Here is a 20,975-nt window from a genome sequence, read left to right as displayed (position 1 = left end):
GGGAGAGAAGATGGGCCAGGGACTCAAATCATTGCTTTTAGAAAGGCCTGGCTTGTGTTCTTACTAAAGCACGCGTGACGGATAGTACACATGGGGAGGTGAGAGTCATGTTTGTGTCTGTGTAACTGCAGGTGTGGTAGTTTTTCAGGAGGCTTCGGACAAAAGTCCCTGCCTTATGAAGCTGTCATTTCTAATGAAGGGAGACAGACAATAAACAAAATAGATGAAGGGAAAGTTTGATGGGAGGAGTGCCGCAGAGAAAAATAAAGCAGACAGAAGTGATGGGGATGGAGGATGTGGATTTGGGAGGTGGTGGTTTTAAGTAGAAGTCCCACAGAAGAGGCCTTACCAAGGAAGTGAGATAATTTAAGTAGAGACCTAAAGGAGGTGAGAGAGGGGCCATGTAGGTATCTGGGAAAGAATGACCCAGCTAGAGGGAACAGCACATGCATGAGGCTCTGAGATGAGGCCTTGCTTGGTGAGAAGGCCAGTGTGGAGTGAATGAGGGAAAAGGAAAAGATGTGAGGGCAGGGAGGACTTTAGCTTTTATTCTAAGGGAGATGGGAGCCATGGAGGAGTCTAAGGGAAGGAGGGACATTACGTGACTCAGGTGTTCACAGGCTCTCGGGCTGCTGTGGAAGAGACAGACTGGGGGGTGGGGGTTAGGGCCAGAGCTGGGAAACCAGGGCAGAGAGATCAGTGGTCCAGGTGGGTAGGTGGGTGACACTGGGGGCTCTGGCTAAGGAGGGGGTCCTAGAAGAATGGGAAATGGTTGGATTGTGGATACAGTTGGAAGGCGGAGCTGATAGGATTTGCTGCTGGGTTGACGGGTGGGGGGAGTAAGAGAAAGAGTTGAAGAGGGCTCTTTTTTAATGTTTATTTTTGAAAGAGAGCATGAGTGGGGAAGGGGCAGAGAGAGGGAGAGGGGAACACAGGATCAGAAGTGGGTTCCACACTGACGGCACAGAGCCCAATACCGGGCTCAAACTCCCGAACCATGAGATCCTGGCCTAAGCCGAAGCTGGACACTCAACCGATTGAGCCACCCAGGTGCCCCATGACTGGAGTTCTAAATTCAGGGGTCATCAGCATAGGATTGAATTAAGACCTGGGCTCTGAAGGGATATCTGAGAATGCAGGGACTTGGGGCAGAGGTGGCCTGGGGAATCATAAAACAGGAGTGGCAAGGAGAAGGCTGTGGTCTTAGGACTGCCTGGCACATTAATGAATGAGTAAAGGCATGGACACTGATGGGAGCATTTCAGAGGGCAGGGGGTGATCAAAGAATCTGGAAGAATTCTCAACTCTTATTTAGCCTAATACCTGGCAGGAAAAGTCAGGCTAATAATGTTTGGTCAAAACCACTAACATTTTATTGAGCACCTATTATGCACCAACACTTTAAAGCCATCATTTCATTTCATCCCCATAACTCAATGAGGTAGGCACTCACATCTCCGTTTTAAGGAACGAATAAAGGCAGGGCACGCTGATCGAGGCCTCTCAGGCAGGGGAGGGAGGGAAGCAGAACTGGGGGGAAGGATGAACTGTTCAAATAAGCTGGCCCAGTGCCTGGCTCACACGAGGCATTCCAAAACCTAGGGTCAGAGGTGAAGTCTGGCGCGCAGGAAGCGGGAACCCGTCAAAATCGGATAGGTGGAGTCCACATGTGGCTTACGTAGACCCAGACTGCTGCCTGCGTGCCCTGTCGGGGTTTGTGTCCCTGTCCTTGGGGATCCAGTGCCTGCGGATCTCAGGCTAGACTCTCCTCCTCCTCGCCAATGGGGCTGGGCAGCCAGGGTGGAGCCGGTCCCCGGGGCGCCGGCATAGGCACAGTGGTGAAGGGCTCGGCGGGCCCGGGGATGGGCAGTTCCGGGCCAGGGGGGAACTCCGACTCCGGCTCCCGCAAGCCGGTGTCGAGCAGCGGGTCCCCGCAACCGCATTCCGGGGCCGCGCCGTCGGGGGCGCCTGCGCACGCGCAGCTGGCGGCCGTGGACGTTTCCGACACGCCGCTGTTCTTGCGGCGCAGCAAGGACAGGCGCCGGCCCAGCAGGCCTCCTGCGGCCATGCCCGCACCTACCGGCAGGAGGCGCTGCAAAAAGTCACCATGTGCCTCGCCCAGCGGCGCGTCCACGCCATCCAGCCTTTGGAACTGCATGTCCTCTTTGGCCAGCCTGTCGAACAGTGGATCAGCGTTGCCACCTCGCTCCTCTCCTGCACTGACAAAGCTGAGACGCGGGCACGCTGCTCTTCCTGCCTCCACCCACCCCTTCGTCGCACTTATCCTCAAAAGACCTCGGCCCTGTACCAGAGCGCCTGATTTTAGCCTCTGGCTTTGGCTAAGGTCGAATTTAGGTCTTAAAGCCTCAGTTGTGACTGCCGCGTCTCTGGCCCAGCCTCTGGCCGCCAGTCCAGTCCTCATAGACCTTAGCCCTTAGCTCGGCCCCCAATTAGTGGCGGGGTCCCAGACTTTGACCCAATTCCCTGCCTCCTGCCCCCATCCTAGTCCTCACAGACTTTGGGTCTCAGCCACGAATCTCCAAGCTTAGCCTTTCGCCCTGTCCTGGCATCCCAGAGCCCCATCGATCAGATCCTCCCCGCAGAGCCATAAGCCCCGCCTCCAAGAGGCCCCCCACCCGTCCAGCTGGCTCACGTGATATCAAAGGTGGAGCCCTGGAAGGAGGGCTGTTGCAGCAGGAACGCGGTGGCTGCAGTATAGGGGGCGCGAGCCTCGGCTGCGTCCCAGTACAAATCCTTCTCCAGCATGGCCAGGTCGTCGTACATCTCGTCCACGGCCAGCATCGACACCTGTGGGCGCCGACATGCGGGGGCAAAGCGCGGGCACCTCCGGGTGGACCCCTCTCCCCTGCCCCCAGGATGCGTTAGGACTGTGGTGACCAAAGAAAGAAGGCCGGTTCAGGGTCCGGGCCGGGGTAAATCTTGGCGAGGGTGGGGCCAGGGTTCCTCTGGGAACTCGGGATGGACGCAACCGAGTCTTACCTGGAAGTTGCGGTCGATCAGAAAGTTGGTCTCAAAGTCATCGTCGTCCTCACCGAAAGGATTGATGAGCTGCTCGGCTACCTGAAGGGGGAGGGGGTAGCTAGGCAGGGTCCTGAGAACCCTGCCTGTCCCACCCTGGGAGTCCCTCCCTCAGGGCCACCCCACCCCACCCCACCTTGAGCCAGCCGGCATAGAAGAAGAACTGTAGCAGGGTGAAGATGGGGACGCACAGGTCGAGGTTGTGACCCTGGTAGCCCTGAGCCGGGTCCAGGAACTGGCGACCGATGAGGCAGGCCAGGAAGTAGCTGTACACAGCGATGGTCACCACCTGGGGGCGGGGCGGGTTACCAGGTCAGGGTTCTCCCAGTCTCAGGAAGGCTTGGAGAGACCAGGACTAGGGTGGGACATCACTGACACGGGGTCTTAGCTGGTCCTGTTTCACCGTGAGACCAGTGGGTCAGGGCCTCTGGAGGCACGGTGGGGTTACCTGGGTATAGACAAGGGGTACGCTGATCCAGTCGTAGTGAAAGAGCATCCCACACTTGCCCCGAAACACAGTCAGCTCCTGGGTGCAGATACAATCATGAGAGGGCCTGAATTGTGAGCTCACACTTGGGGATCAGGTGTGGGTGCTCGGGATGGAGGTGAGTGATTACCTGGTGGCATGTGGGTGGGGGCTTCAGGTCTCCAGGGGGAACATTTACATTTTTAGCGTTTTTGTGAGGCTTTTTTTCTTTCTTGAAGTTTATTTTGAGAGACCGAGAGTGCAAGCAGGGGAGGGGCGGGGGGAGAGAGAGAATGCCAAGCAGGCTCCACGCTCTCAGCACAGGGCGGGACGTGGGGCTCAGACTCACAAACTGTGAGATCGTGACCTGAGCGGAAATCACGAGTCCACGATTAACCCACTGTGCCACCCAGGCGTCCCTCCAGGGACAGACATTTAGTGGTGAGGGTACATCTGGGGTAGGGGGCACTATGTGCCTAGGATTCGGCCCCCCAGAGGTAAGTGTGCACCTGGGGGCTGCTTGGTAAGGGTGTTGGGAATCTGCCTCACGGGTGGTGCGTGGCAGGTCGGCATCTGACACAATTCCAGGGAGGTACAATTTCCCTGGAAGTTTCTGTGAGTGACCCCCCCGGCGGGCCCACCTCCAGCAGCAGTTTAAGGGCGCTGTTGTCGCGGATGCGGCCCTCGCGCCGGGCCTGCGCAGCCAGGTTGGAGAACCAGACGCAGGGCACCCAGTACTTGTTGTAGGACGAGTTCAAGTTCTCGAACTTCTTGCGCTCCTCGCGGGTCATAAACCCTGGAGCGGGGGCGGGGAAGTCCGGGGTTACTCGCCCCGCCTCCCGTCCTGGCCCCGCCCCCGGCCCGCCCCGCCCCCGCTTCAGGCAGGAGCCTCACCCGCCTCCACCACGTGGTCTATGGTGGGGAAGCGCTTGAAGACCGCGGTGCTGACCGAGCGCAGGATAAGCACGGCCGAGAGCCCGGCGTAGCGCATGAGCGTGCGCCGGTAGAGGCGGCCTCGCTCGTCGCGGCCGTGCACTGTGCCTGCCACCACGCACATGAGCGCGTCGGGCAGCGGCATGCATAGGTACTGGTTCCACCAGCGGTGCACCACCAGCGTCACATAGAAACCTGCGGGACAGCCGGGAATGGGGGGCTCAGTGGGGATACTCGAGCCGGGTCGTGGGAAGAGGGATGAGAGGGGGTCTGCATCAGAGACACCAGGAAGGCTCATCACCCAGACCTTGAGGGGCCACCTGGGTTGGGAACTCGGGGGTCTAGCTCTGAGTTTAGAGGGTCTGGAGCAGGCTGGGTCCTCCCGGCCACTTGATTGTCACCTGGGACATGGGATTGGGATCTCGGTATGGAGGTGGGGACACATGCCTCTGTCAGGGGCACATAGGTCGTCACTCTGGCCACAGGGAGCCACTTGGTTGGGAGCCTGGGGACCTGAAAACGGGAGGCTGGGGTCACGTTAAGTTACTGACTTGTCAGAGGAATGTCCTCCAGGCTGGACTTGAGAGGATGGAGTCATATGGGGTCACTGTGGGAGGGGGGGGGGTCCCTAGGGCCCAGGACATGTAGGGAGCCACTAGTAGTCCCATGCAGACACAGGTGGGAGACCCTGAGATGACCAGGGATAAGCCTATGGGTGACACGGAACTCTAATGGCTTACTGTGACCAGGTGACATCCAAGGTCTCTGGAATTGGGGCCACACCTGGCATGAAAGATGCAGAAATGGGGAGGTTTGAAGGGTTAGAGGGGGGCCCCAGAGGACTAGGAAGGGGGGGGGGTCTCCCAAAGGCCTGGGAATGGGTTTCTCAGTATTAGGGGAATGGGGAACTCAGGAGCGAACGCACCCAGCACGAAGGAGACCGGGATGAGACTGGCATACTGGTCACAGTAAATGACGAGCTTCTCGAAGTAGCGCTTCTGCTCTTCAGTCAGCACGAAGCTGCGAGGGCGGGGGGGGGGGGGGGGGGGGGCACGGGGTCACAGGCGAGCCTCCCTCCGGGGAACACCCAAGGCCCCTCCCTAGTCACCTCCGGCTGGCACCCCCCCCCCACCCCAGGACCACCTCACCGATAGGCGGCACTCAGCGCCATGTAGAGCCCGAGGAAACAGAGCAGCTCGCGCCACAGAAGTTTGTAGATGCTCCCGCGCCACAGCAGCAACAACTTCGAGAAGCCGCCGAAGCGCGCGTTCGCCACGCGGGCTGTGTACGTGACGGTCATTGCGGCGCCAGGCCGGTCGCGCGGGAGGAGAGGGGGGGCCGGACCGGACCCCAGGCTGTGGGCGGAGGAACGGGGCCCCAGGAGGGGCCCGGGGGGCTGCGGGCAGGGGCAGAGAGGTGCCGGCTGGCTCAGTTTGGCGTCCCCTCTTACAGGCACCCCAGCCTCCTCCTCCTCCCTCTAGGGTTGCGTCCCTTGCCCAGGTTTCTGGGCTCTTCCCAGGCCTGCTCAGACCTGCCCTAGCCCTCAGTCATCCCCAAGCCCCTTCTCGCAGACTCTCTTCCCGGGACCACGGGTCCCAGAGCCTTGCGTCTACTCCTCGGGGGCCCTCTCCCTCCATCCTCCACCCCCAAGACCCTTGGGTCCACCGCGCAGCCTCAGCAACCCTCTGTGCGATCCCGTATCCCTTACCTGAGCTCCGTCTACAGCCTTCCCCACTCCGAGCCTCCGGCACCTCGGTTTCTAGAGTCTTAGGACTCCAGCTCTTCGGCAGCCTGGACCTCCTCCCTCAGGTCCCACCTCTGCCGCCTCTCCACGCTTCTACAGCCCCCGGTCTCAGCCCATCTTCCACACTCGCACTCACTTTTGAAGCCCTTGGAAGCCCCAGCCTCCAGCCTCCAGCAGGCCCCCAGGTCCTGTCTCCCTGGGCCCTCTGCCTCGGGCTGGTCTCTCCCCTGCACAGCTCCCCCAGCCTATCCACTCAATTGCCCCCACTTAATTGCCCTGGCTCTGCCCCTTCACCCCTCTTCTGGACCCACCTTGACCTTTCATCTGTCCATGCCCCTCCAGCCTTCCGAGCCCTCAACTCCCCACCCCGAGGAGGCCAATGGAGACCCATCTGTCCTCAGGGTCCTCTGCTCCCCCAGGCCTCCGCCCTTCTCACCTGGTGGTGGGTGCAGGGACAAACGGGGCCAGGGACAGACTGGGCGGAAGGCTTCAGCGTTAGGTGGGGCTGAGGCCAGACCCTGGGGAGAGGGGGCTGGGGAGTGGGCGTGGGCAGCCCCTCCCTGGCCCGCCCCCCGTTGGCTGCAGCCTCAGAACTTTTGTTTGGAGAAGCGGAGCCAGTTTGTGACCTGGGGCAGGGGGGAGAAATCCGCCCTGTCCTCCCTTGCTCCTCCCTGTCTCTCTCCCAGTCAGTCACTGGCAGGTCCAAGGGATCTTGGACCTAAGCTGGGGGAGGGGGCAGGGCCTGTCTCCTTCCCAGTTCCAGAGAGAGACACACACTCACTGCTCAGTGAGGCTGTGTCATCCCACAGTCACTTGTAATCACACACCGTCACAAAGATGCATATAGAAACACACACCACAGACTCAGACCCAAGTTTAGTTTAACACAGCCTCCCACGACCACGGTAAGCCAGAGGGCTGTCAGTACACATTGTCACACAGACTTACAAAGTCACGCAAGACACTTAGCTCCACCCGTGCCCCAACACTCAAATATAGGCAGATGGGCCCTAACCCAGCAGGCTGTCAGCTCTCGGGTACCCACATGGTACTCCAAACAGCCACACAGGAGCACATGGGCGGGGACCTGGGACCCTGCATTCCCTCCTGATTCCCCCCCCCCCCCGCCATGTAACGAAGACACATGCAAGGTCACACAACCGCTAAGCAAACACCCCACAATGCCTTCACAAATACACAATCACACACACACAGGAGGTAGCACACATTTATTCCCGGTCTCTCCTGCGCCAAGACAGACCCGTGTTCACAAGCCAGATACAGGAACACCTGCCCTCAACATAGTGGGACATAGTCCTGGGTCAGAACAGGGTCCTAAACACACTCATACAACAGAGACCCCTCCCCAACAGTCCCACAGACCCTTCTATCCCGCTGGGGTCAGGCCCATAACCCCCTCCTCCCCTCCCCCCCCTCCCCCGCCGTGAAAATCATCTGCATTTGCACATCAATGCATAGGACACTCTCTCCCCAGTGCTCCCTCGCTGTATTGTGTAAGCATCCACACCCATACACACCCCCCAGGTCTGATACTCTCAGTATTGCCGTGAACACACAAGCTTAGGGATGCAAAACCTTGTCCCCAAATGTTGCACAGACGCAGACAGATGTCCCGCCTTCACAGACGTCTACAAAGGGGGTACTCCCAGCCTGACACAAATAGCCCTTATCCCCAACATCAAACTCGTAGCCCAGTGTGGAAGGGTGCCTACCCCGAGGGGCACCCTTGAAGGCCCTCAAATTCACCATGTGCCCTAGGAGTGCGGATGGCCCGTTGCAGCCCCGCCCTGAAGCCTTGCCAGCCGGGACACTGTGTTCCCAGACTGGCAGATGTCTGCCCTGCCCCAGGTAATTAGGAACTGGCCCGGGCTGGTCACCCTCAGACCCAAATCTCCGCCATCCAGCTGCCGGACGGCCTGTAAAAGGGGGCGAGGGGGTGGTGTTGCCAGCTTCAGGGGCCTGGGGAGGGTACGGGCTTCAAGTTGACGGTTGGTTCCTGACCAGAGGCCCCCACTTCCTAGGATGCAGCCTCACCCACACTACAGCTAGCCCCCAACCTGTGCTCATCCCCCCACCCCCAACTCACACGTGTCTCCACACACTTCTGACTGCTGGACCCCCGCTGGATCCGGGGCAGGTTGCCCAGGCCAGCTCACATGCTTAATACTTGTAACAGCAAAGAATAACAAACACTCCCTGGCGGCTACGTGCCTGGTGCTGTTGCAAAGACGTCACCTACTTCGTCTCATGGAGTCCTTACAAGCAGGAGTAGGAAATTGCTTTTGGTATTTCTACATCCGGATGGGGAAACTGAGGCTCAGAGGACACATGCTCGTTCGTGGCATGGCTGGTATTTGAACTCAGGCAGTTTGACTTGGAGCCCGGGGTCTCTGTCACAGGCTGCACCACCGTGTTTGTTGACAAAGGCCACCAAACCTGTCCACACCTGCCTGCACACACCCAGTGGAATAGTGTAGGGGGGACACGTCTAGGCTTGTGACTGGGTTTCCCTTACACAAACACCCTGGCTCACCCATGGTCTGGGTGTGCACAGTCTAAACACCACTTCCTGACTCATGCATGTCCTCAAGCACCCCCTCTCTGTCCCCTCTAACCAGCTCTGGCTTGGAACTTGCAAATAAATGGTCAGCATCACAACCAGTCTCGGGTCTGTCAACTGGGGAGGACATCGGCTGCCCAGGCAGTGGCAGAGGGAGCATGAAAGGATGTAAGGGACCCCGCTAACTGCCTTCCAAGCTGTTGTTGAGAACCCTTCCAGGGTCTGGTGAATTCTGCCGTGACCCTGAACGGCCACCCTTTGTGTCTCCGTTTTAGGGATAAGGAGCTCAAACTGCAGGAAGCACGTTACCTATAACTCAGCGAGGCTGCTCTCGAGACACACGGGACTTCAGGGGCTCACCTGGCCTGAGTCCTCTGCCATCCCGCCTCCTAATTAGCTCCCCTGTTGCATCCTGTGCAGCCTCGGTGGCAGAGGGAGCAGCAGTTGGGGGGGTGGAGACTGTTAATCCTCAGTCTGGCAGGCCTAGCCTCTGCCCAGGGCGCCCACTAATTCCCAAACCAAACAGCAGGCAGTGCTGGGCCCGTGCCGGCCTAATCCGCTCCCCACCAGCCTGGGGCTGCCGAAGGGGCCTCCCCGTTCCCACGCTCTGAACCTCAAAGGAAGTAGGCAGATGCTCCTCTTCTATTACAGGTCTTAGAGCCCCAGCAGGGACACCGCTATCCATAGCGTTAGAAGAGGACACCCCCTTGCCGAAGATACCCTCCTTCCAAAATGGCCATCATAAACATACATCTCTATTAGATCTCTGTTGTGACGGGGTTCCTCGAGGTGCCATTTTTGTGCAGTGTACAACCTGCGCAACTGTACGTAAAGCTGTCGACCCCCAACCCCTCTACATCAACATCCACAGTGATTTAAGATCATTTTATTGAGGGGCGAGAGGCAGGGAGAGGTGGGGGGCAGCTACAGCCCCCCCAGCCCCACCAGGGGGAACACACCTCCTCCCCGCCTCCCACCCCCCAAATGACTCCCCCTACACTATGGGGGACTTTGTGCAAATTCTGCCCCGGGGGCGGGGGTGGGTGGAGGGTGGGTGTGAAATGGCAGCGACTGGGGCTGGCAGCAGTGCTACTGGGCACTGGGGGGCTTGTAGGGCTCCAAGAGGAGGGCAGAGAAGGTGTTGACCTTGTCCGCCCCCCGCACCTCGTGGGGCAGCAGCGGCAGCTTCACAATGTGGAAGTCTTCATACAGATCCTCCATCTGTGGCCAAGGCATAGGGCAGATGGCAGCAGTCAGAGGGCCGTGGGGCAGGGACAGAATGTGGGTCAGTGGGAGGGGTCGGACTGGGAACCGCCCAGGATTGGGGGAGAATGTGGGGCAGGGGCTTCACAGGGTGATAGGTGGGAGTGAGCCCAGTGAGGTCAGAGATCACTGGGCTGGACCTCCCCCTCCCCAGGGTCAGAGGTCCCCAGGTCAGGCCAGCTACAGTCCTTGAGAGCCAGAATTAGGGTGCAGAGCAGGAGGCTGGGGCAGAGGGTCAGAAGACGGGATGGAGCAAAAGGTCAGGGGACGCAGTAGAATATGGGTGGTGCCTTGCTTGGGCTGGGCCAGGCCCCAACTTCCAGGGTCAAAGGTGTGAGGGCTGGGCAGGCAGTTGGGCATGCACACCTGGTCCAGGTACTTGGCCTGAATCTTATGGCGGGCCTCACACATCTTGCAGGGCTTCTCGGGGTCAGGGAAGACGAGCTGGTTGACGATGATGTTGTGGGTGTCAATCTTGCATTTGGCCAGCTCCTGAATCAGTCGCTCCGTCTCGTACAGGGACAGGAACTCGGCAATGCACACGCAGATGAAGGTCGTCTGCTCCTGCGGGGCGTGAGAGTGGACAGTGAGGGGCAGGTTCGGGCCCTGTCCCCATCCCAAGCCTCTCACCGCCAGCCCGGACCGGGACTCACAGGGTCCTTGAACTGCTCGCTGACGGAGCGGATGACGGGCAGTGTCTCCTCCAGCTTGGAGGCCAGCTGGTCCGCGTTCATGTCCCCTAGGCCCAGCATGTTGCACATCTGTGGGGAAGACGTGGGAGGCTCACGGCTTACCTGGGGCACATTCCGGCACCTGAGCTGGGGACTCAGAAACCACCAGGGGGACAACAATTTCTGACACCTCTCAGCATTAAGGGGCCTTGAGCAGACCACGGCGGGGGGGGGGGGGTGTCAACCCAGCTCTGCTGTTTCTGGGGGACCGTGGCCAGGACAAGGAAGGTGAGGCCCAGAGAAGCGAACTGACTTGCTTGAGGTCACACAGCCGTGTCGCATCAGAGTGTAGAGCATTTGAGCCTGGGCCGCCGGGCTCTGGAATACGTGTTTTCAAACTCTGTCTGGAGCACTCAGTGGGTGGGGCAAGACGTGACTCCTATGGGGCAGGGGGACAGGCCGCCCACCCCACTGCGAAGGTCCATCCCTTCCGCTGGGAAATGCGGACCGAGAGGCCGTGGGTGGGAAAGGCCTCTGTTACGGCTCCCGTGCACGCTCTGACACAGGGGGTGCCCGGACGCCCCGGGGCCCTGCCTGCCTGTGAGATGAAGGGGCTGATCTGGTTCTTGATCTGCATGAGGCGGCCCAGGCCCCGCTCCACGATGGTGGGGAAGTTGAGCAGCCTAAGCGTGTGGCCTGTGGGAGCCGTGTCGAACACCACCACCGAGAAGTTCATGCCCTTCACCAGCCTGCGGGGAGATGAGGGTCAGGCCCGTGTGCCCTCTTCTACCCCAGCTCCCCCTCCCCCTGCCCCGCCCCTGCTGGCAGGGCCTGACCTCATGACCTCTGCGTAGCTCATGGCCTCGTCAATGCCGGGGAAGGCGCTCATGGCCTCCTGCATCATCTTCTTGCCCATGCTTAGCATGTTGTCCTCCTCGAAGAACTCGTCGGGCAGTTCAGCCACGCCAAGGCTGGGGTCGATCTCCTGAAGGCCGAGGGGTCAAGACTCAGGCTGCCGCCGCCACCGCCGCCAGGCCTTTGACCCAGGCGCCGGGCCAGAGAGAGCCCACGGAGGCCCCGGATACATCCCTTCATCAGGTCACGGCTGGGGACACCCCTGAGGTGCCACGGCCCTCCTCCAGGCACTGCAGGGCTTGTGAGGTCACACAACGGGCAAACTATTTCACCAACATATGGAAAACTGCAAACTGTGATTGGCCCCCCAGAGGGAAGTCAAAGCCCACGGCTGGGCCCTTGGGCTGGCTGGTCCCCAACTAGGGCCCCGACCTCCTCCAGATCGTTCCTCGAACACGAGCCCTCCCTGACCATCCCATCCCATAATGAGGCCTCAGCTCCCCCTGTCCTGCCTTCATTTCTCCTCCACACCCAGCCCTTCCGGACGTGGCTTACTCGTCACGTTTACCACCTGTCTCCCCAACCAGAATGTCAGCACCGCGAAGAGAGGGAGTTTTCTGTCTTGTTTACTGCCATGTCCCAGCACCTTCTGGAAGTGTCTGGCACACAGTAGGGCCTCAACACGTATGTGGGATCCACGAAGGGACGACTGTCCCTGGGGTCTCCGGTCTGCCCTGGATTCGGTGCCCCCCTCTCCACCCTCCTCCCATGTCACCACTTCGTGACTTCACAGGGCCCACGGTGAAGCCCCCAACTCGCTGGCCTCAGAGGTCATTTCCATGCAGGGAGCTTGTCCACCCATCACCTGCTACAGACACACCATTACCGAGCGACTGCTACTAAATGGCCACCTCTAAGCTCCCGCGCCTGACTCTCTGACCTGGGCCTCCTCGCCTCCTACCTCAGTTACTTAAACCTCTTTAGGCCACCTTGTCCCCACACCACTGCCTGCTTGTTCACTGTCAGTGTCCCTCACGGCTAGCATTCTTTTTTTTATTTGTTTAAAAAAAGTTTTTTGCTTTTTGTTTTTAACATTTATTCATTATCGAGAGACAGAGAGAGATAGAGCACGAGCATGGGAGGGGCAGAGAGAGAGGGAGACACAGAATCCGAAGCAGGCTCCGGGCTCCGAGCTGTCAGCATGGAGACCGACGTGGGGCTCGAACCCACGAACTGTGAGATCATGACCTGAGCCGGAGTCGAACGCCCAACCGACTGAGCCACCCAGCCCGACTCCACAGAGTGTCTCTGCAAACATTCCCTTCTCCCTCTGTCGCCGGCAACATCCCCACTCTGGTCATTCCCAGCTCTCTGATATGGCTGCACGGAGGTGAACATTGCGGAAACACACTTGACGAATGACTCCCACCTTGCTCCCCATTCCTGAGCACGAATCTCCAAAAGGCACTCAAGCCAGACAAACCCTCAGGAGTTTCTTTCTCCTCAACCCTCGTCCGTCCCATTCACCCCTGGCTCTCTGCCGAGACCAGTGCTCTGCCTGATTAGAAAAAAGAAGCCACTGGAGCATCTGGGTGGCTCAGTCGGTTAAGCTTCCGACTTCGGCTCAGGTCATGATCTCGTGGTTTGTGAGTTCAAGCCCCACATTGGGCTCTGTGCTGACAGCTCGGAGCCTGGAGCCTGCTTCGGATTCTGTATCTCCCTCTCTCTCTGCTCCTCCCCTGCTCGCCCTCTGTCTCTTTCTCAAAAAATGAAAAAAATGGGGAAAAAAAACCAAAAAAAAACAAAAGAAAAAGAAGCCACTGGCTGCCAGCACCCTCCTCTCTCCCCAGGCTCCCCACACCTTGCCTCTATGTCCTGGGTCTGTGAGCTGAATGGGGCTCACAGCCGCCCACCTGCCTGAGGACCATCCTTGGCCAGCATCCTTGCTCCCTCCCTGTTAGAGCATTTGCATCAGCCAACAAACTTGCTCTAGCACTCCCTCAAAAAAAAAAGAAAAAAAAAAAGCCTCCTTAACACCCCTCACCCTGTCTCCCTCCGGCAATGGCCCCCTTTCTCAGCCCCCATCATGGCTGATCGTTGTCCCCACCTCCTCAGCTCAGCCACTCTGGGCAGGCTCTCGCCCTCACTCCCAGACTGGTCTCTCTAAAGCTTAATATGCCTGCTAGAGCCCACAACTCCTTCCTGCCTCGAGTCCCTTTGTCCTCCTGGATTCAGGAGCTCACAATCCCTGGCTTTCCTCCCACTTCCTCCATGGCTCCTTCCTGGCCTCCCTCACTGTTCCCCCCGCTGGACCCTAAATGCTGACATGACCTCAGTTTGTTTCCGGGCTTCTGGGCAGTTTGTTTTCTCATTCTCCTCTACTCACACTGCTTTGAATCCCATCCTTGGGACGTCTCCACTTGGATGTCCTGGATGCCTTGGATTCACTGTAGCCAAAATGGAATTCCTGACTTGTCCCTTCAAAACCTGTTTCTCTCCTGGCCGCCACCATCCCAGCTGCCCAGGCAGCCACTAAAAGATGTACTTAATTCACTTCTTTCCCCATCTATTACAACCAAGGACTTGCAGCGCTTTACTCCCAAAACACATTTCAAAGGTGACCACTTCACCCAATATTCTGCCCCTGAGTCTAGGCTGCCATCATCTCTAGCCTGATCACTGGCCCACTCTCCTTGTTAGTTTCCTTGCTTCCATCCTTAACTTACAATCCATTCTCGGCACGGCAGCCACAGGAAGCTTTTCGAAAAATGAATCTGGAGGGGCGCCTGGGTGGCTCGGTCAGTTAAGCAACCGACTTCGGTTCAGGTCATGATCTCACAGTTGGTGGGTTCAGGTCCGGCGTCTGGCTCTGTGCTTACAGCTCAGAGCCTGGAGTCTGCTTCGGATTCTGTGTGTGTGTGTGTGTGTGGGGGGGGGGGTCTCTCTCTCTCAGCCCCTCCCCCATTCGTGCTCTGTTTCTCTCTCTCAAAAATGAATAAACATTAAAAAAAAAAAAAACTTATAAAAAAAAGAAAAAGAAAAATGAATTTGGCCATGACATTGCCCTGCTTAAAACAAATAGCTTCCCATTTAAACTTGGAATCAAACATAACTGCTCCCAGTGGCTGGTAAGATCCTATGCCACGTGTCTGTGATTGACCTATCTGACATTTCTTCCCCTCCCCTTGTTCACTAAACTCTGGTCACTCCGGCCTCCTTTCTGCTCTGCAAACATTCCTCACTCATTCTCCTGTGGGTATGTTAATGGGTGAAATTGGAGACATGATGCAGAATGGGCAGGACAAGGTAGCCGATGGTGGGTGTTCACAGAGAGGGGCTGAAGGGCCTTTGCCAGAGTGGGGAGCTGAGCCCAGCTTCACTCACCATGGCGAAGAGGTTGTCATAGCCTTTGACCTTGGTAGGCACCTTGGAGAACTTCTGGTCAAATGCATCGGAGATGTTGTGGGCTGGGTCGGTGGAGATGATCAGAACACTCTCCCTCCCCTTGGATAGCTGGACCGCTAAGCTGCAGCTGGCCGAGGGAAAGGTCAAAAGGCAGGGAGTGAGGGGTCAGCCTCTGCTCCCTAGGTCTGCAAAGGGTTATATAGGCCCCAGGGGCAGGGGACCCTGATCAGCAGGGACCTTGAGAGAGGAATATGGGTAGCTGCAGAATCAAGCCTTAATTCCTGTGGAGGGACCCTCTCAAACTTCACCCACTGACCCCTCTGGGTGGCTACAGTAGTAAGGTTCAGCTGTCTGAGTCGGTCTGGCCTGATGCCTACATCTTCTTTGTTGGTATGGAGTGGCACGGTCCAGCTAGCCTAAATTGACCCCGTGCCCCCTCCCTAAACACTAAGCTAAGGGGTCCCTTGCATTACCCTCTAAACTCGGGATGGTTCAGTCCACTTCTTCAGGATAATTTGCCCCAGGGACACTCCCCCTCCTCCCAGCAGACAGGGATAGTCTAATCACGTGACCCCTCCCGCCTACCACCTCTACCCCCACGTGGCCTTGGAATGGCAAGGTTCACCCTACTAGGATAGTCCGCCCCGATGCCCCTCCCCCTACTTTGAGTTCACTCTGGTACATTCCAGCTGATTAAGACACCTAAGTAGTCTCCTGGCTCCCGTGCGCTGCGTTCAATGCAGTTCTGCCCTTGAACCCCAACGGGGAGGGTCCAACTCAGGGGGTTCCAGGCCTGCATCCGGCAGTATCTTCAATTTGCCCCACGTAACTTCTGGAGTTTGACAATCGGGAACACGACGGCCCAGCCCCCTTGCCCGCTTGGGGTGGAAGAGCCAGTCCCGAGCCTCCCCTTCGCCCAGTGGTACATCCCACCCGTCTTCTCTACCCCCCGCCGGAGTTTCCTTACCTGCAGGTGGTCTTGCCAACGCCACCCTTGCCCCCGACGAAGATCCACTTAAGGCTGCGCTGTTCGATGATGTTGCTAAGCGTGGGCTCCAGCGGCTCCACATCAGGCGCATCCTCGAACTCCTCTGCCTCAACCCCCCACCCGGCCACCCCTGCCGCCATCTTGGAACGGGCTCACGTGATCAAGCGGAGCGCACCATGAAAAGCACCTACAGGGGAAATTTCCTACAACATACCCATCAAGTCGAGGAGCCTGGATTAATTTCCTCATGGCCTGACTTTTAGAAGATAATAGAAGCTATATTTCTATTGTCTTCCGCTTCTAGGGTTCACTTTGTCGCCCTTTTGTCTATGTTTCTTCAAAGACTCCCCCTGCCGAGTTGACATATTGGTACTTTTCAGACTACTCCCCTTCACTGATTGGACCTCAGGTCTCCTAGCTCTCCTTTCATTGGCTACAGTTTTTTTCTCACTTTCACCAATCATTTTCTCGTCCCGGTAGCCGCCAACCTCTCCTTAGCAACCAGCCAAACACCCAGTCCAGGCCCTCTCCAAGAAGTTAGAGCTGAGGTCCGCCCTGGCCTGACTCCATAGGTTCAACTCCCTGTCGATCATTTTCCCTATTTTCCAAATTGGTTCCCGATATCTCCTCAGGTTCGTCTCCTCTGTTATCCAATTGGCTGTGAGCCACCTGGCTCTTGACGCAAACCAATCACAGACGAACCGATTAGTTGGCCGAAGACAGGTTCCTGGACTGCAAATAGGTTAGAGGGACAACTCCAGTTGTGGGCAGGGTCCGCAGATCTTTGTCCAGTGCGCCGTGCTGGGCAGTCCAGGGCAGGGACCACACCTGCAACTGCACTCTTTGTCGCAGAAAGGACCCTATTCCCGAAAACCTTCTTGCACTGTTTCCTGTTGGGAGGGGAGACTCCTTCGAATTCCCTGTTTGAACCTCTGTCCTGGGCAGGAATACAGCAGGGTCCCAGGCCCTTGGTGAACACTCTTAACCTTAGATAGACTACAGCCTAGAAATACCCGCGGCTTCACTTGAGTACTCCAGCCCCCCAAATACACCCTTGTTGTCAGACGGGGACCCCAGCTCCACGGAGCCAGCTGTGTTCCCATTCCCAAAGGAGAGCTCCATCTCAGAGGCAGATACACAACCCAAAAAATCCCCATTTCTAGTCGGGGGCGGGGGTCAGGCTAGATATGTCCTCTAGACCGAGATAGGGACCTCGGTTCCGAGGTGTCAGTTGGGTACACAGTCTCTGATGGGGTCCCTTCCCTCAGAGAGATTATCCCTGGTGCCAGAAGGGGATCTTAGCCCCGGAAAGCTAATGTGCCCCCAGTTTCAAGCGGGAACTTCACTCCGGAGAGCCAGCTACAGCCCCAGTCTCAGACAATGGCTCCATTCCCCGGGAGACTATGCGTAATGCCTGCCCAAACCTAGCTGGATTATGAGAACCCGCGTGGCTGGGCGGGCTCGTCGCTTCTGGTTTTACCCCTTATTCGCCCCGCCCCACATACTCCGCCCCCACTGCGGACGCTTGAGGGCCGGACCGCTCTTCCCGGCATGCATTGCCTGGGACGGGGCAAGTCGGGCGCCAAGCGCCTGGCCGGAGCCGCCTTCCCGGAGTCCTTTGCGCGGCACCTGGCGACAAAATGGCTGCCCGAGGGAGACGGGCGGAGCCTCCGGGCCGGGAGGCGCCGGGCCCCGCGGGCGGCGGCGGCGTCGGGAGCCGATGGGCTGAGTCTGGGCCCGGGACGTCGCCCGAGAGCGGGGACGAGGAAGCGTCGGGCGCGGGTTCTAGCCCGGTGTCGGGCGGTGTGAACTTGTTCGCCAACGACGGCAGCTTCCTGGAGCTGTTCAAGCGGAAGATGGAGGAGGAGCAGCGGCAGCGGCAGGAGGAGCCGCCCCCGGGCCCGCCGCGACCCGACCAGCCTGCCGCCGCCGCCGCCGCGGGCCCTGGGGATCTGAAGAGGAAGGGCGGCCCGGGCCCCACGCTCAGCTTCGTAAGGAGCCGCGGGGGTGGGGGCGGGCGCCAGGGCCTGCCTTGGCAGAGGGATTCGGGGCCCGAGAAAGGGGATCGGGATCGGGGTCCACCCTCCAGCCCAGATGAGGGGGCTGTTCGGGTCGCCCGCTAAGGATCCGGAAACTGGATTCTCGACGAGAGGTTTGGGGGGCGGGGGTGGGGACCCCCGGAGCCCGCCCGCGGGGGCCGGGAACCAGGGAATTGCATTCGAAACAGCGCTCCGTGGAGGGGGAAATCAGGATCCCGGGATTCCTATTTGAGTGGTACTTGAACTTGGATAATGGGACCATCTTCCACTATGGGGAAGGGGGGGGCAAATTCAAATCTGGAATCTGAGCTGTGTGGATTAGAGACTCTCAGAACGCTTACTGTGTGACCTTAGGAAATTTGCTCTATTTCCCTGAGTTTCATTCGTCCAGTGTCCATTTATTGAGCACCTTACCTTATGCTGAGCATTGTGCTGGGTGCTGGATATGCCGTGTTGAACATGACAAGATCGTTGCTTTCCTGGAGTATCTGGGCTGGCCTATCCTTAAATTTCCTATTTACAAAAACGGATATCATTGCATTTTCTGACGTGGTGGGGGTTCCGTGAGGCCATCCGGGAGGTTAGTGCCGGGTTTGTCTTATAGGAAGGGTTAAACCACCAGTGATTCTCAATTGGGAATGAACACCCCACCCCACCCCACCCTCCACCCCCACAATTTGGCAGTCTGGAGAAATTTTGGGTTGTCAGAACTGGGGGAGGGGTGCTGTTGACATCTGTGAGTAGGGGCTAGAGCTGCTGCTCAAATCCTACAGTGCACAGGATAGCCCCCTGACCCCAAGCAAAAATGATCCAGCTCAAAATGTCACCAGTGTGAGGTTGAGAAACTCTAGGCTAAATATATGGCAGCTATATTGATGGTCATCTCTGAGCTTGCTTTGTTTCTGATATTAAGATCAAGTCCCTGGGGGCTCCTCTCTGGCTCAGTTGGTAGGCCATGCGACTCTTGATCTCAGGGTCTAGAGTTCAAGCCCGACCTTGGGCATGGAGCCTGTTTAAAAAAAAAAAAAAAAAAAAATCTGACAAGTTTCTTTAATAACAACAACAACAACAAAAAGAAGAATGAAAAACAAGCAGCTGATTCACAGCCTGGGTATTCATTTGTTCAGAGATGAGGTCTGTGTGGTGTGGAGAAAAAAATGTTGGCTTGAGAGTAACAGACTGGAGGTCAAGTTTTGGATCTAACAGTGTCGTTTGGGGCAGGTGATCTAACCTCTCCGAGCCTCAGTTTGTTCGTTTGTGAAAAGTGCATGGGACTAGTCCCAGCAGCACAGGTCACTTGATGCCTGGTTGAGGGGTAGAGAGGGGATGATGTGTGTGAAACCTGTTTGCCGCACGTGGGCACAGAAAGTGCCGTCGGTGGGATCAGGTGGAGGACCAGGATGAGCTCTAGAGGGAGACTTCTGTTGGAGGGGAAGTGTTCAGAGCTAGGTTCCTAGGGTTGGTGGAGGAACCAGAGGTGGAGGCTGAGTACCCCTTTGTTAAGTGACAGGAACAGTGGTTGTCACTGCCTTTTGCGTTTATTCATGGAGGGGCGCTCTTAAAGGGGCCAGTTGAGGTGCGGGGGAGACGCTGTCGCTCGGCGGTTAAGGATGTTGCTCTGTGACTTGGACCCATCTCACCCTGAATCCAGTTCCGTTGTTTGCTGCCAGCGGGACCTAGGGTAGGGCCCTCTCCTTAAAGACGTTTCCTTATCTGTGAAATGGGGATGGTTGTAACCTTCACCGTAGGGCAGCTGTGGAAGTGAAGGATGACACATCCCAAGTACTTGGCACAGAGCTTAGCATACAGTGAGTGCTCAGTAAAGGGAGCTGTTGCTGACTGTGTGGTCCCTGCTAGGGGAGGGGGAAGCTTCCGGAGGGAGAGTGAGGACAGCCTGTCCCCACTGACGTGGGGCTTCTTCTCGCTTTCAGGGAGGGCAGCCCAGGGGCCCAGGACTGCCAGGGCATCATGGGCCCAGGGCAGGCGCTAAGAGTCGCGTGTGCTCCTCTCTGATTGCTGCGCAGGTCGGCCGGCTGGCGGAGCTGGGCGCGGCGTCGGGACGGGCCACCGGGCCGGGCTAGGAAGGTGTAGTGGGCCTCAGCGCCGCCAAGGGCGGGCCCGACTCCTGTAACCGTTGCAGTCTTCTGTCCCTTCACCCAGGTGGGCAAGCGCAGAGGCGGGAACAAACTAGCCCTCAAGACGGGAATAGTAGCCAAGAAGCAGAAGACGGAGGATGAGGTGAGCAGGCTGGGGGCGGGGGGGGGGGAGCGGGGTGGGGGGCACCACTCACCGTGCCTTTCCCTTCCAGCCTCGGTGCCTGGCTGCTGAGCCCTTTCCCTCTCTGTCTAGCACCTGGGGGCCTTGGGTGGGTGTGCTGGGTGCGGGTGCGAGGAGGAGGGCTTTCAACAGGATCCCCAGATAACTTGAGTCTGCATATCTTTACCTCAAACGCAGGACCTTGAGGGTGACTTGGGGGAAGGTGGGTGTCAGCTGTCTCAGGACAGTCCTGACCCCCTGTCCCTGGCCTCCTTGGTATCCCCTTGCAACCCCTGTGTGCCCCCCACCCGCAGGTATTAACAAGTAAAGGTGATGCGTGGGCCAAGTACATGGCAGAGGTGAAAAAGTACAAAGCCCATCAGTGCGGCGATGATGATAAGACTCGGCCCCTGGTGAAATGACCCCCTTCCCCCGCCTGCCTACGGCCTGGGACTCTCTGCGATGTACATAACTATTTAATGCAGCGGCAGCGGCGGCAGCCTTTCCCCTCCCCAAGGACTTCTACACAGAAGGAAATCGAGATGCTTCCCGCAGCCGCGGACGATTCTCCAGGACTCTTTTTTACCTTGAGCACTTGCCTCCTGAGACTTCATAGAACAGTGGTTTACTGTCCCCTCTCCTCCTACCTCCTCGCTCTCTCTGGCTTTTTCTGTCTTCCTCCCCATCCCACCCCACCCCCACCCCACACCCCCCCCCACCCCACCCCCTTAGCCA

At 58.1% G+C, this 20,975-nt stretch overlaps 3 protein-coding genes and 1 long non-coding RNA gene across 5 annotated transcripts; 2 read left to right on the top strand and 2 right to left on the bottom strand.

Moving 5' to 3' along the window:
• Window positions 1–1,295: 1,295 nt before the first annotated feature.
• Window positions 1,296–5,738, bottom strand: BEST2 (bestrophin 2). Its single transcript, XM_042978268.1, has 9 exons — window positions 5,587–5,738; window positions 5,364–5,458; window positions 4,400–4,633; window positions 4,147–4,301; window positions 3,488–3,565; window positions 3,176–3,328; window positions 3,001–3,081; window positions 2,654–2,808; window positions 1,296–2,174 (listed from the first exon to the last, which is right to left on the bottom strand). Exons 1-9 carry the CDS (start codon window positions 5,736–5,738, stop codon window positions 1,754–1,756), a joined length of 1,524 nt encoding a protein of 507 aa, XP_042834202.1. The 3' UTR covers window positions 1,296–1,753.
• On the top strand, window positions 5,646–9,319 carry LOC122236586. Its single transcript, XR_006214676.1, has 3 exons — window positions 5,646–5,723; window positions 8,822–8,931; window positions 9,039–9,319. It is a non-coding gene; the product is annotated as an uncharacterized LOC122236586 (long non-coding RNA).
• A 446-nt stretch (window positions 9,320–9,765) lies between these two features.
• GET3 (guided entry of tail-anchored proteins factor 3, ATPase) lies at window positions 9,766–16,093 on the bottom strand. Its single transcript, NM_001290603.1, is given in 7 exon segments — window positions 9,766–9,984; window positions 10,393–10,590; window positions 10,680–10,787; window positions 11,296–11,446; window positions 11,534–11,682; window positions 14,937–15,084; window positions 15,925–16,093. Coding segments are annotated over 7 exon segments (1,047 nt in total). The 5' UTR covers window positions 16,086–16,093; the 3' UTR covers window positions 9,766–9,852.
• Window positions 16,094–17,394: 1,301 nt separating this feature from the next.
• Window positions 17,395–20,948, top strand: TRIR (telomerase RNA component interacting RNase). Of its 2 annotated transcripts, XM_042978270.1 has the most exons (3): window positions 17,495–17,936; window positions 20,145–20,222; window positions 20,555–20,948. In XM_042978270.1, the coding sequence occupies exons 1-3, from the start codon at window positions 17,586–17,588 to the stop codon at window positions 20,660–20,662; spliced, it is 537 nt and encodes a 178-aa protein (XP_042834204.1). In that variant the 5' UTR covers window positions 17,495–17,585; the 3' UTR covers window positions 20,663–20,948. The 2 variants fall into 2 exon arrangements, with proteins under 2 accessions (XP_042834205.1, XP_042834204.1); XM_042978271.1 differs by lacking the exon at window positions 20,555–20,948 and having other exon boundaries at window positions 17,395–17,913; window positions 20,145–20,221.
• Window positions 20,949–20,975: the final 27 nt, after the last annotated feature.

This window comes from Panthera tigris, chromosome A2 (assembly GCF_018350195.1).
Source record: "Panthera tigris isolate Pti1 chromosome A2, P.tigris_Pti1_mat1.1, whole genome shotgun sequence".
Lineage (NCBI taxonomy): Eukaryota > Metazoa > Chordata > Mammalia > Carnivora > Felidae > Panthera > Panthera tigris.
The sequence above is the reverse complement of the archived record's forward strand: the minus strand, read 5'-3'. Positions and strand labels throughout refer to the sequence as shown.

What these genes read in the sequence shown, in the direction of transcription:
- BEST2 (XM_042978268.1), bottom strand. Translation starts at nt 5,738, where the DNA reads ATGACCGTCACGTACACAGCCCGCGTGGCGAACGCGCGCTTCGGCGGC. An exon ending in CCCTTAAACTGCTGCTGGAG is followed by an intron (nt 3,566 to 4,146) that starts GTGGGCCCGCCG and finishes ATCTGCACCCAG; the next exon opens with GAGCTGACTGTGTTTCGGGG. An exon ending in TCTATGCCGGCTGGCTCAAG is followed by an intron (nt 3,082 to 3,175) that starts GTGGGGTGGGGT and finishes CTCCCCCTTCAG; the next exon opens with GTAGCCGAGCAGCTCATCAA.
- TRIR (XM_042978270.1), top strand. Translation starts at nt 17,586, where the DNA reads ATGGCTGCCCGAGGGAGACGGGCGGAGCCTCCGGGCCGGGAGGCGCCG. An exon ending in CGGGCCCCACGCTCAGCTTC is followed by an intron (nt 17,937 to 20,144) that starts GTAAGGAGCCGC and finishes CCCTTCACCCAG; the next exon opens with GTGGGCAAGCGCAGAGGCGG. An exon ending in AGCAGAAGACGGAGGATGAG is followed by an intron (nt 20,223 to 20,554) that starts GTGAGCAGGCTG and finishes CCCCACCCGCAG; the next exon opens with GTATTAACAAGTAAAGGTGA.